The sequence below is a fragment of the Budorcas taxicolor genome, chromosome 14 (assembly GCF_023091745.1).
Source record: "Budorcas taxicolor isolate Tak-1 chromosome 14, Takin1.1, whole genome shotgun sequence".
NCBI lineage: Eukaryota > Metazoa > Chordata > Mammalia > Artiodactyla > Bovidae > Budorcas > Budorcas taxicolor.
The window spans coordinates 22,151,835-22,166,572 of NC_068923.1; the positions used below are offsets into that span (position 1 = coordinate 22,151,835).

Here is a 14,738-nt window from a genome sequence, read left to right on the forward strand (position 1 = left end):
ATGGATTTGCAAAGAGACAGATATGACTGAGAGACTAAACAACAGCAACAACCCCTTTCTATGTATTTATGTTAAATCTCTGTTTCATGTGTATGTCCACTGGCTTTTCAAGATGTTTAAAAATTCTGCAGAATCTGCCTTAGGCATACATTACTGATTTTACTCTACCCTGGCAAGAAATGGTGAGTTGTTTACAAAACATGATACAAAGCCTGAAAGACAAACACTGCATTGTTGGCTTTGTGAGTTTCTAGAAGCTTGTTCTAGAAAAGCTCTGTCATAGCAAACACAGCGTGACAACCTCTGATAGTCCTGGCAACCTCTCCTCCTGCCCTCTGCCCTGCCCCCACCCTGTAGGGTCTTTTCATGGATGCTCTCTCGAGGTATCGAGAACCCAGTCATATTAAGGAATTGAAAAGAAGCCTCTGCATCAGTTTCCATTAAACTGTTTTCTTTTAGGGAGATGAGTATGAATCTGTGGTTATAACTGTCAGTATCCTTCATCAACCGCTCATTCAGATATTGGTTACGGCCTTCTATAGGTGAGATACTTCTCCGTGTCTATCTGAGTCCCGTATTTTACTATTTGAATTTCCCCCAAAAAGGAAGTGAAAGCAGTGTTTTATATAGTAAGTGCCTTGGCATGTTCTCCTATACCATATGATTATTGTTGTTCAGGCACTAAGTCGTATCCGACTCTGTGACCCCATGGACTGCAGCACACCAGGCTTCCCTGTCCTTCACTGTCTCCCAGAGATGGGCATTATATTACCATCTGTCTTGAGATAGTCTTATGGGGACGCATTAATGCTTCGAAAGCCTTTTTAAGTGCCTCAAGTGATTTATCATAAATGCAGGGCTATGTTATTTGGAGTAGGGCTTTCTAAAGGTACATAGTACTGCTTGGAGTTAAAGAATATTTGGTCTAAACTGTACATAAAACTGCAAAATGTTTTCTCCTTTAAAAGTCTGAAGCACTATAATCTCCATGCACCAGGTAGATACTCTGACACATTGCTTCTCGGGGACCCTGGTTTTTGTACTGATGTTTGCCATTACAGGTGAGGCGGTATTGTGGAACAATTTCCTGAGCACTCTGAAACAGTATGCTGCACAGCAGTTTGCTTAATGTAGAGGAGTTCAGAAAAGGGCCGCAGGGAAACTCCAGACCTTCACAGTTCCGTCTTCCTCTGTGATTCTCCATTTTCTTTTCATCTATACTGCTGATGCTAAGTCACTTCAGTCGTGTCCGACTCTGTGTGACCCCATAGACGGCAGCCCACCAGGCTCCCCCACCCCTGGGATTCTCCAGGCAAGAATACTGGAGTGGGTTGCCATTTCCTTCTCCAATGCATGAAAGTGAAAAGTGAAAGTGAAGTCACTCAGTCGCGTACTAGTTGTGTATAATTGTTGCCTTTGGGCAAAACTCCCCAGTATGCTGAGTGAACCTTAGCCCCTCCTCTCCCGTGTGTGTGTGTGTGTGTGTGTGTGTGTGTGTGTGTGTGTGTGTAAATTTGTTATTTATGCCAACTCCTCCACCCCTCCACACCGCTTTCAACTAGGAGTGATTTTTATCGTCTTAATTCTCATGATTAGGAGATATGGATCAACATAATTCCTTCCTAATATCTCCATGCCTCTGAAAGGGAGGATTTGATAATTGCACACAAATGATCCCATTCACACACATAATAGCATAATAAAAAGGATCTCTTAGATTTTTTAGACACGGGCAGCAAGAGAACACAGGAAGGACATTCGACATCAGTGGGAACTCACTCTACAATTGGAGGGACCAGCAAGTCTCCAGGGTTGGACAGATCAGAAAAGCCTGCACAACTGTAGAGCAGGAGAAACCTGTGACACCTTTCATATCCCCAGGAGGCCCCACTGGCCTGTGCAGATGCTGGTGTAGCTGCCTCAGGCCAGAGGCCAGGCGAGACTTCACCAGATGCAATCAGAATGCCCTGCACACATTCACCTTAACCATATCCTTGGATGACAGCTCTTGCAGGGTTCGAGTTAGGCTGTGTCTTCAAGCTAGGTACCCAGCCAAACCTTCAGCCAGGGCAACTGGGGAACTGGGGCAGGAATATAAGTGGAGGCACATGTACCAAGTTATACATCAAACTGCTAAATAAAATGCATCTTCTTTCGTTGATGAATATACCTTCATAACAACCCAGAAGGCCACATTCAGTATAAGTTTCCCAAGCTTGTTGGACTCTGTGCCAGCTCCCTTGCCCACACCTCCCTCCTCTTCCCATCCCTAGCTCTAACCTGGTCCTTCCTGCCGAGGTATGAGAGCAGACACTCCAGCCAACACTTCCAAGCCATCCATGTCCCCAGAAAGCAGCCATTCCTTGGACACCTCTGAGTGAAGGAGTGTGTGCCCGATGGTGTGGCCTGAAGAAGCAGCCAGTGTAGGACTTGGAGGCAGAGGATTTCCTTGCTCCGCCTGGGGGCAATGGTCTGCAGGGGAGGGCACGGGTTCTGGAAGGGCTCGGCCTCCTGGCCCATTGAGTCCAGGTCTAATGGCCGCAAGGCCTCAAGAGTCCACTTCCTGCCCCATGGATTTGTGTCATTTAAGTCACATACACACCGTTAGTCATCGAGAGTCTGTCTGCATCATCACAGTGCATCACTTCCATGTTTCATCGAGTTAGCTGATGTAACATTGGTAATGTCACCCCAGCCCCTCAATCCATGTTGCATCCTTGTGAAGAGCATTCTGGGAGATCAACTACAGAGGCAGGTAATACGGTTGACTTTACACAGCAGCTTTGATGTGTCCTCAACTTGGCTGCCCCCATTTGTCCCCAGTTGATTCCAGCTGTTACAACCAACTTTGGTAGTGGGAGGTGGGGAGAGTAGTTTTAACTCCCTTCTCTTAAAAATTTGGTTTTCAGAACATGTATTGTCTTTCTTTTCCTTGACTAGAGCGGTCTTTTTAAGCCATTTTAATGACAGGAGTGGTGTCCCGAGATGGCAGAGTGCAGCCCGCAGTAGGGATCCTGGAGAGCAGGGCTGCAGAGGCTGCCCCTTTGGCCTCCTACCCGCCTCTCTGGCCTTTCCCCTCCCAGGACCTAGCTTGCAGCCAGCTCTGCTGTTGCATGCTGAGTTGCTGAGTCGTGTCCGACTCTTTGCAACACCGTGGACTATAGCCCACCAGGCTCCTCTGTCCATGGGATTTCCTAGGCAAGAATATTGGAGTGGGTTGCCATTTCCTTCTCCAGGGGATCTTCCCAACCCAGGGATCGGACCTATGTCTCCTGCTTGGCAGATGAGCTCTTTACCACTGTGCCACCTGGGAAACCCATCTCTGCTGTTAGTTGAGCCAAAAAGCCTAGAATAGCAGGCACATCTCCCAGGTATGGTATTTGAATCTCTCAGCCTCTGCATTGCCCTCGTCTTTCTTCCAAAGAACCGTCGTAACACGCAACCCCACCTCTCACCACCGGATGTAGCAGGGCGTTCAGCTAACTGCATGCAAATGATGGAGTTCACACATGTTTTCACATTGTTTAAAAAAAGCAGACTTCACTTATAAGGATGTGACGCAGAAGAGGGGCAGCTGGAGAGCTCTGTCCCCACTAGAGAAGCTTGTGTGTTCAGGAAGCCTGAGACCTTTTAAGAGGCTCTTTTTTGCTCACACTTGGGGCAGTGGAGCATGGTGGTTCAGAGCACACGGTCACTTGGCTCTAGCACTTACTATAATAGCTGGACCCTGGGCAAGTCACTTAAACTCTCTGAGTCTCAAGCCATCATCTAACAAATGTAGATAGCAATGGTCCCTACTCACATGTTCATACACGCGAAGCATTTAGGGCAACTCTTGGCACCCTGTAAATGGCAAGAGGATAATCTTTATTATCTTGTGGGACGGATGTGATTATTTCTACCTTCCACCTAGAACGTGAGGGTTGAAATGGACTCATAGTTTTTTTTAATAGCACTGGAAAGTACAAGTATTCCCCACTGTGACTGTCTCCTTGTTTTTATTATATATTGGGTTGGCCAGGAAGTTCGTTTGGGTTTTCCATGTTGCAGAAAAAGCTGAACAAACTTTTTGGCCAACCCAAAGTTTTTACAAGCCAACTGTAAAGAGGACTCGAATCCTGTTCTTGGCTGCAACTGTGGACACAAGTGTTGTCTCCCTTGGTACCGTGGCCTCATCATATGTTCCTGGCCTGTGGCATCAGGCCAGCACAGTGCTATGCATCACTCTTGTCAGAGGGGAGTGGAGCTCTGGCAAGCCCTCCCTCTGCGATCAGCTTCTTTCATTCCTCCTGGAAACAGTGGCAGTTGCTTTATAAGATTGCCCTGTAAAATCTGCGGTTATTTCTCTTCTGTCTCTTCCACTCTAGGTAAATAAATACCAGGTGAATGAATGAATGAATGAGTGAACCTTTCCTTACAGAATGGTTGCGGCTATTGAATGGAGATGCTTTCCTGTTTCTGCCCTCTGTCAGCCGTGCCATGCCTCTGTCTTGGATTACTTAGTGGGTCTCACCTAGTTTGATGTGATCCCTCTTTCTTCCAAGTTACACTAGTGTCATAAAAGCTCCCAACAGGAGGCAGCACTTCTCTGATCTCTTTCCTTCGGGAAAATGACTTGGGCCTGGAGAATTCACATCTCACTGCGAGGAAAAACCAGTGCATTAACAGCTTAATATTAATGGGGATGGAGATGTAATACGTAACACATTTTCTTTCAGTCACAGAAGATCTCATTAGACGGAATGCCGAGCACAATGACTGTGTAATTTTTTCCCTGGAGGAACTCTCCCTGCATCAGCAAGAAATAGAAAGACTAGAGCATATTGACAAGTGGTGCCGGGATTTGAAAATCCTCTATCTTCAAAATAACCTCATCGGAAAAATTGGTAAGTCTTCAGGACTTTGTTCTCCTGGTTTCGTTAACATTTTGAATGGCAGAATATTGGCAAATGCAGTGTTATTTCTTAGAGGAAGAAAGAGAATTGCATGGAGGAATAGATGCAACCATCTCTCATTGGTTGTTGATGGAACTGGTTCCCCGAGCCTTTCTGTGTCCGGTCTGTCTCCTTTGCCCCGGGGATCTCCATCGAGGAGTCAGGAGGACCCGTTGATGGCTGGGAACACATTAGTTGACCTGTTCCTTTAAAACCTGATTTTTAAAAAGTGTCAAAGAGAGGAATCCAGGCATTTGTCATGAACCTGAAAGGATTATGTGAGAGCTGAGTAAATCCTTGTCAGATCCCAGCCTGGGATAGCTAGGTCTACTGTATGTATCGAGAAAGTACGTGTGGCAGGCATCGTGCTCAGGATTGGGTATTGAGAGGGGTTCACAATGACAGCCCTGTTTGCTGCTCCAGTTTGGAATGAAATGAGAGGTGAAAATGAACAGGTAGATGAAGAACCCAAAATCAGCAATATAACTAGTAAAAACTCTGGAGAGTATGGCTTACTCTTGCAATGCCCCCAGAATTAAACATGCACCACCCAGCTGCATGCAGAACTCGACCACTGCAGGCTTCCCTATGGTGATTTGTGGCAGGAGGGGGTGGAGACCCCAGACCCAGGAGAGAGTGGGACGGGCGTGCCCAGTTCCTGCTCCCATCAGGCGAGTCGGCCCTCCCCATCCAGTTGCCACCCCCACCCCTCGGAAGAATGAGTTAAGGGAGCAGAGAGAAGAGAAGCCTGTGGAGTCCCACTAATGGGGGGGGGGAGGGTCCTGCCACATGGAAGCCCCCAACCCTCAGAAAAGCCACAGAGAATCTTAGTGGTATGAGCACGTAGACCCAGGTTCAAAGCCTGCCTCTGCCACTAAGAAAACTGTGCCATTGGGCAAGTCAGTTAACTGTTGATCCGTGTCTTAGTCTTGAATCTGTAAAAGGGGCCAACAGCATCTGACACACAAACGTGTGTGGTATCAGAGCTGAACGGAACAATGTGCCTAGCTCTGTGCCCTGCCCACCCCCCCACCACCCACAAGAAAGAAATGCCTGGCCCCCAGTGGTAGCATCACTTTGGTTAGAAGCTCTGGTGATGTAGTTAGTCGCCTGAAGCTTACTGGATAACCAAAAATGGGCTCTAGGGAAACAAAAAGTCTAGAATTTGCATACTTTTTGAAGGTTTATTAAAATTCATTATATTCCTTCAGATACTTATTTTCGGCATCTTGTACTTTACCAGAAATTAGAAACTCTGGCACATTGTCCCATTAAAAAGGCTGGTACAGAAAACCACCCGCTTTTATCATGAGGGCATTAGAGAGTTGTCCTAATTGCGCCTCTCTAAGAGCTCCCGAAATCTTCATCTCCACAGCTGGTCCGTCACAATTACTAATTAGCAGCATAGTATTTCAGTCCTTTTCAGAGCTGTGAGAAAGCCTGAATTTTTGCTTCCAAAGTATTCTTAAATTAAACACGCTTTTAAGTCCTAATAATGGGATTTTTCAGCACAACTCCACCCACAGACGTTTAGGTGCTTATTTAGCAAGTAAAACTGTTTCTGGAGGATTCAGACGTGCTCTTGGGCCCTAGAGGGAGCAGTTTGCAAAACACTTGCCTTTGCTGAAGCTCTGTTCTTCCCGGGGAGCTCCAGACGGGCTGGTGGTGGGGTCGGGGGTAGGTTCTGCTTGGTGTGGCTCCAGGGGTCACCTGAGGACTGTCCGGGGTCTGTTAAAATGGGGCCAGGCCTCACCCCAGACTTACTGACTCAGAGCCTGAGAGGATGCACTCCCAGAATCTCCGTTGGTCACAGTTTCCCCATGAGCCTCAGGCCTGGCCAGAAGTTGAAAGGCTCAGGGCGGCCTGAACTAGGGGGTGGGTTTGTTCAGTTCAGTCACTCAGTCATGTCTGATTCTTTGTGACCCTATGGACTGCAACACACCAGGCTTCCCTGTCCATCACCAACTCGCGGAGTTTGCTCAGACTCATGTCCATCCAGTGGGTGATGCCATCCAGCCATTTCATCCTCTGTCATCCCCTTCTCCTCCTGCCTTCAGACTTTCCCAAGAGTCAGGGTCTTTTCCAGTGAGTCAGTTCTTCACATCCGGTGGCCAAAGTATTGAAGTTTCAACTTCACCATCAGTCCTTCCAATGAATATTCAGGACTGATTTCTTTTAGAATTGACTGGTTTAATCTGGAAGTCTAAGGGACTCTAGAGAGTCTTCTCCAACACCACAGTTCAAAAGCATCAGTTCTTCAGTGCTCAGCTTTCTTTATGGTCCAACTCTCACATCCACACATGACTACTGGAAAAACCATAGTTTTGACTATATGGATCTTTATCAGTAAAGTATGTCTCTGCTTTTTAATATGCTATCTAGGTTGGTCATAACTTTACTTCCAAGGAGCAAGCTTCTTTTAATTTCATGGCTGCAGTCACCATCTGCAGTGATTTTGGAGTCCAAGAAAATAAAGTCTGCCACTGTTTCTACTGTTTCCCCATCTATTTGCCATGAAGTGATGGGACCAGATGCCATGATCTTAGTTTTTTGAATGTTGAGTTTTAAGTCAACTTTTTCACTCTCCTCTTTCACTTTCATCAAGAGGCTTTTTAGTTCCTCCTTGCTTTCTGCCATAAGGGTGGTGTCATCTGCTTATCCAAGGTTATTGATATTTCTCCCTGCATTCTTCATTCCAGCTTGTGCTTTATCCAGCCCAGCATTTCTCATGATGTACTCTGCATATAAGTTAAATAAGCATTACTTTGCCAACAAAGTTCAAGGCTATGGTTTTTCTAGTAGTCATGTGAGAGTTGGACTATAAGGAAAGCCGAGCACCAAAGAATTGATGCTTTTGAACTGTAGTGTTGGAGGACTCTTGAGAGTCCCTTGGACTGCAAGGAGATCCAACCAGTCCATCCTAAAGGAGATCAGTCCTGGGTGTTCACTGGAAGGACTGATATAGAAGCTGAAACTCCAATACTTTGGCCACCTGATGCGAAGAGCTGACTCATTGGAAAAGACCCTGATGCTGGGAAAGATTGAGGGTAGGAGGAGAAGGGGACAACAGAGGATGAGATGGTTGGATGGCATCACCGACTTAATGGACATGAGGTTGGATAAACTCTGGGAGTTGGGGATGGACAGGGAGGCCTAGCGTGCTGCAGTCCATGGGGTCACAAAGAGTCAGACACAACTGAGCAACTGAACTGAACTGAACTGAACTCCGCATATAAGTTAAATAAGCAAAATGACAGCCTTGAAGTGCTCCTTTCTCAATTTGGAACCAGTCCGTTGTTCCATGTCCAGTTCTAACTGTTGCTTCTTGACCTGCATACAGATTTCTCAGGAGGCAGGTCAGGTGGTCTTGTATTCCCATCTCTTGAAGAATTTTCCACAGTTTGTTGTGATCCACACACTCAAAGGCTTTAGCATAGTCAATGAAACAGAAGTAGATCTTTTTCTGGAATTCTCTTGCCTTTTCTATGATCCAGTGGATGTTGGCAATTTGATCTCTGGTTCCTCTGACTTTTCTAAATCCAGCTTGAGCATCTGGAAGTTCTTGGTTCACATACTGTTGAAGCCTCACTTAGAGAATTTTGAGCATTACTTTGCTAGCGTGTGTGATGAGTGCAGTTGTGCAGTGGTTTGAACATTCTTTGGCATTGCCTTCTTTGGGACTGGATTGAGAAGTGATCTTTTGTAGTCCTGTGGCCACTGCTGTGTTTTCCAAATCTGCTGGCATGTTGAGTGTAGCACTTTCACAGCATCATTTTTTAGGACTTGAAATGGCTCAGCTGGAATTCCATCACTCTACTAGCTTTGTTTGTAGTGATGCTTCTTAAGACCCACTTGACTTTGGACTCCAGGATGTCTGGCTCTGGGTGAGTGATCACACCATTGTGATTATCTGCGTCGTGAAGATCTTTTTTGTACAGTTCTTCTGTGTGTTATTGCCATCTCTTCTTAATATCTTCTGCTTCTGTTAAGTCCATTCCGTTTCTGTCCTTTATTGAGCCCATCTTTGCATGAAATGTTCCCTTGGTATCTCTAATTTTCTTGAAGAGATCTCTAGTCCTTCCCATTCTATTGTTTTCCCCTATTTCTTTGCATTGATCACTGAGGAAGGCTTTTTTAATCTCTCCTTGCTCTTCTTTGGAACTCTGCATTCAGATCGGTATATCTTTCCTTTTCTCCTTTGCCTTGTGCTTCTCTTCTTTTCTCAGCTATTTGTAAGACCTCCTCAGACAACCGTTTTGCCTTTTTGCATTTCTTCTTCTTGGGGATGGTTTTAATCACTACCTCTTGTACAATCCTAAGAACTTCTGTTCATAGTTCCTCAGGTACTCTGTCTTTCAGATCTAATCCTTTGAATCTATTTGTCACTTCCACTGTATAGTCATAAGGGATTTGATTTAGATCATACATGAATGGTCTAGTGGTGGTTGTCCCTACTTTCTTCCATTTAGTCTGAATTTGGCAATAAGGAGTTCATGATCTGAGCCACAGTCAGCTCCTGGGGATGGATTTGTAGGTCTGGTTGTATAAAGCCTTTGGGTGGGAACTGATCCCAGGATGGTTTGGCCTAGAACAGTAACCCCCTGTTCCAGGCACTCAGGAAGCTCTGTATATTTTTCTTTATAGAGATTTGTGTGTGTGTGTGTGTGTGTGTGTTTCTGATCAGTTTGGCCCATTGTCCTTGATTTAATTTAATCTAGGAAACCCTTACAAAACAAATCTTAGCTTTCCTTCTACCAGTTAGCATTCAGAGGTTATACACTTTAGCATTTAGAGGGTTATACATATAACAAAAATGGAGAAGGAAAGGTACTTTATTGTGCAGTTTTAACAATGATAACTTTATGTATTTCTGTTTGGGGTATGGACTCTATTACAATGTTTGGCACCTCAGTTCAGTTCAGTTCAGTTGCTCAGTCATCTCTGACTCTTTGTGACCCCATGAATCGCAGCATGCCAGGCCTTCCAGTCCATCACCAACTCCTGGAGTTCACTCAAACTTATTTCCATTGAGTCGGTGATGCCATCCAACCATCTCATCCTCTGTTGTCCCCTTCTCCTCCTGCCCCCAATCCCTCCCAGCATCAGGGTCTTTTCCAATGAGTCAACTCTTTGCATGAGGTGGCCAAATTATTTGAGTTTCAGCTTCAGCATCAGTCCTTCCAATGAACACACAGGACTGATCTCCTTTAGGATGGACTGGTTGGGTCTTCTTGCAGTCCAAGGGACTCTCAAGAGTCTTCTCCAACACCACAGTTCAAAGCAATTCTTCAGCACTCAGCTTTCTTCACAGTCAAACTATCACATCCATGCATGACCACTGGAAAAACCATAGCCTTGACTAGATGGACCTTTGTTGGCAAAGTAATGTCCCTGCTTTTCAATATGCTGTCTAGGTTGGTCATAGCTTTCCTTCCAAGGAGTAAGCATCTTTTAATTTCATTGCTACAGTCACCATCTGCAGTGATTTTGGAGCCCCCGAAAATAAAGTCTGACACTGTTTCCACTGTTTCCCCATCTATTTGCCATGAAGTGATGGGACCAGATGCCATGATCTTCGTTTTCTGAATGTTGAGCTTTAAGCCAATCCTTTCACTCTCCTCTTTCACTTTCCTCAAGAGGCTTTTTAGCTCCTCTTCACTTTCTGCCATAAGGGTGGTGTCATCTGCATATCTGAGGTTATTGATATTTCTCCCGGCAATCTTGATTCCAGCTTGTGCTTCTTCCAGCCCAGCGTTTCTCATGATGTACTCTGCATATAAGTTAAATAAGCAGGGTGACAGAATACAGCCTTGATGTACTACTTTTCCTATTTGGAACCAGTCTGTTGTTCCATGTCCAGTTCTAACTATTGCTTCCTGACCTGCATATAGGTTTCTCAAGAGGCAGATCAGGTGGCCTGGTATTCCTATTTCTTTCAGGATTTTCCACAGTTTATTGTGATCCACACAGTCAGAAGCTTTGGCATAGTCAATAAAGCAGAAATAGATGTTTTTCTGGAACTCTCTTGCTCTAGAGCTCTACAAATCTCTGACGATCAAATACTCGGATATTGGTTTGAAACTCTTGTCAGCATCAGTATCGCTTAGGATGGTATAATTGCTGAGAGAAGTTTTTTGTTCAAAAATCCTCATTTAAAAAAATGAGTAAACTGAGGCTCGGAGATGTGAATTTTTATTCTCAGGTCTATGGGAACAAATATGTGATATTTATAAATTTTAGATGAATATTATTGATGATAAAGGTGATGGTTATAAATCATCATATTTGACTGTCATAATATCCCTGGAAAACGGTGCAGAGGAAGTGTTGAATGAGCCTGCCCTGATGCATGTTTCTTAGCAGGATTTTCTGTATTCCTGTCGTCTTAAAAGGACTCTCCTTTAAAAGTGCAATGTAATGATTTAGTGCCAGGCTCTGCAGTCAGATTTCCTGGCTCTGCTACTTAACCTTGAATAACTGGATTAATTTTCTGTACCTTGATGTTCTCATTTGTATAAGGGAGACAAGAGTAGTTTTTACTTCATAGGGTTATTAGGAAGATTAAATGAGATAATATGCAGAATGCTTAGAAAATTGTATGGCTTGTAATAAGCACTCAGCAGTGTAAGCTATGGTGCTATTTAAGCTGTTTTTAAAGGGCCCCACCCTCAAGAGATTCCTTGACTTATTTATGCTTTTGCTTTGCCTATATGGGCTTACATATTTATTTAAAACCATAATCCTATATCAGAATGATTTTGACTTCAGGCAAAGGGAAACACAACTCAAACTGACATAGCAGTGAGGAACTCTATCCTTTAACCCAACTGTTAAGTCTAGAGACAGTCCAGTCTCCAGGGTTGGTTGGTTGATTCGTCCTCTCTGCTGCACCAGCCACTGTGCGCTTCATCCTACAGCTGATTCCTTCAGCTTTGCAAGATGACTGTGAGCCAGTAAAGATAGTGTTTCCATTCTCGCCTGAAAAATCCCATGGACAGAAGAACCTGGCAGGCCACAGTCCAAAGGATTGCAAAGAGTCAGACAAGACTGAGTGACTGAGCAAACACACAGTAAAAAGAGAAAGGAAATTCACAAGCATGAAATACAGGCCATTCCTTCTCATCTGATCAGGAGTACAGGGTGCGCATGCCCTCTTCTGTACCTCAGTTGCCAGGAGACTGCCCTGGGCAGGTTGACTTAAGCCTGGGCTTCCGAGCTGTCACCACCAAGGAACATGGGATTGCCATGCACTTGGCCTGCTTGGTTAAGCCTAACCCCAGAGTTAGGGCTGGGTAGAGACGTGAGCAGAACTGGGTTTCTTCAGGAAGAACAGAGGGAGAAATGGATGCTGAGTAGGCAACCAACCATGTCTGATATACAGATACAGGTTTGGGAAAGCAACACGATTTTGGATAACCATAGTGATTCTTAGATTCTTGTTGTCATTTTCATAACAGATTATGTAAAAATGTCTTTTATCTCGAAGGTTAACTAATTCCATTATTTGTATGTTTCAGAAAATGTTAGCAAACTCAAGAAACTTGAATATTTGAATTTAGCTTTAAACAACATTGAAAAAATTGAAAACCTGGAAGGTAAGAACTTTATTCTAATAACGTATTAGTAATTAAAATTGATATTTAAAATTAGACTTAAACAGTATTGCTTAAACAGTAGGTAGACTTTTCAAATTAACATTTTTACCTCAGTGTTATATTTGTCATTCTCCCTGGACGATAGTAAGATACATAAATTCAAACATGGAAGTCGCTTTGGCCCCTTCCTAACCCAGCTTCCTTCCCTGAGTCAGTGGTATTAACCCCCTGGTGTATAGAAGGTGATTTTACTACATTTTGCTTTGTATCAACTGGATTATACTATGAATATTGTTTTCAAAATGAATTTCTTCCATCAAATTGCCTTGCTTTTCTGATATCCAGAAAAGGTGGGGAGGCCTGGGTAATGGAATGATTGTAGACAGAGTTATCCAACCGTTGATCTGTGGATGGACACTTGGGTGGTTCCAGCGTTTTGCTGTAACAGCTTGGCTGCAATGAGCATCTTTCTACATTGCACTCTGTGTACATGTGTAAAATTTTTTCTAGGGTAGATTCTTAGAAATAGAATTCCTTGGTTTTAACATGCATAGTTTTGGAAAATATTGTTCTCCAAAAAGGTTGCATTGATTTCCACTTGTACTGGTGGTCAATGTGAATACCCATTTTTCCCCCCAGCTTCACTAATGCTTTTTATAAGCAGTCTTTTCTTAATGATCAGAAGACATTGTTCTCTAGCAAATTTTAAAATTTGTACCTCACTTATTATTATTGATCTTCCATATAACCTTTCAGATATTTATTGAATATTTATATTTTTTCTTCTGTGAATAACTTTCATAACTTTTGGCCATTTTTGGTACTGATTTTCTTCATATGCTCTTATACATTCCAGATATTAATACCTTATTATATATGTTATAAATCTTTTCTCTTGAGTCTGCTACTTTTGTTTCAGTCAAGATGCTGGTATTGTTCAGAAGTCTTATTTTTGAAATGGGTATACTCCAATTTATCAGTCTTTTTCTTTCTTCTTTATGATTTCTAAATACAAATATATTCCATAAAAGTTCTAAGTATAATAATTTCATTCTTTCCATTTAATCTCTCTAATGTACTTCAGATTTATCATGTAAATGTTTCTAAATGGAAATATTTGGACCACTTAGTACGCTGAAATTTGAGATATAATTTATGTAACAGTCTATGGGGTCACAGAGTCAGACATGACTTAGCGGCTGAACAACAACATAAAATTCACTGTCTGAAAATACACGATTCAGTGATTTTTAGTATATTTGTGAGGTTGTGGACCCATCATCACTATCTAATTCTGAAACACTTTCATCACCCTCAAAGAAATTCCCATATTCATTAGCATTCACTACCAATTCACTTCCTATCCCAGCCCCTAACAACCCCTCATCTGCTTTCTGTCTCCATAGATTTTCCCATCCTGAACATGTCCTGTAAGTGGAATCAAGCAGTATGTGGACAGTATTTGGTCTTCTGACTTCTTAGCCTAATGTGGCCAGGGTCCATCCATGTTTTAGGATGCCTCAGTACTTAATCCTTTTAAGGGCTGAATAATATTCTAATAATGATAATAATATTCCAAGTAATAATAATGATATTCAATAATATTCCAATATGGATACACCTCATTTTGTTTACCCTGTTCATTAGCTGATGCATATTTGAGTTGTGTCCACTGCTCGGTTATTATGAGTATAGCCTCTGTGAACATTAATGTACGAGTTTCTGCATAAACATATGTTTTCTATTAATTTAGTATACCAGGGCATGGAATTGCTGGGTCACATGGTAACTCTGTGCTTAATTCTATTTTCAGGAACTGCCAAATGTTTTCCAAAGCAATCACACCATTTGCCATTCCCACTAGCAATTTATGAGGGCTCCAGTTTCTCTACATCCTGATGAAAACTTGTCATTTTCTGTTTTTATTTATTTATTTTTGTAGTAGCCATTCTAGTGGGTGTGAAGTGGTATCTCATTGTGGTTCTGATTTGCATTCACCTAGGAATCAGCGAACTAAAATGGACTGGAATGGGGGAATTTAACTCAGATGACCATTACATCTACTACTGTGGGCAGGAATCCCTCAGAAGAAATGGAGTAGCCATCATGGTCAACAAAAGAGTCCGAAATGCAGTACTTGGATGCAATCTCAAAAACGACAGAATGATCTCTGTTCGTCTCCAAGGCAAACCATTTAATATCACAGTTA

The 14,738-nt window shown here is 43.2% G+C and overlaps 1 protein-coding gene across 1 annotated transcript in view; it reads left to right on the forward strand.

The window, feature by feature from the left end:
* Positions 1-988: 988 nt before the first annotated feature.
* The window catches only part of DNAAF11 (dynein axonemal assembly factor 11), a 67,620-nt gene continuing 53,870 nt past the window's right edge, over positions 989-14,738 (forward strand). Inside the window, exons 1-3 of the mRNA XM_052652050.1 lie at positions 989-1,061; positions 4,719-4,886; positions 12,452-12,529. Of these exons, the coding sequence (XP_052508010.1) occupies positions 989-1,061; positions 4,719-4,886; positions 12,452-12,529 (319 nt within the window). The remainder of the gene's footprint in view (positions 1,062-4,718; positions 4,887-12,451; positions 12,530-14,738) is intronic.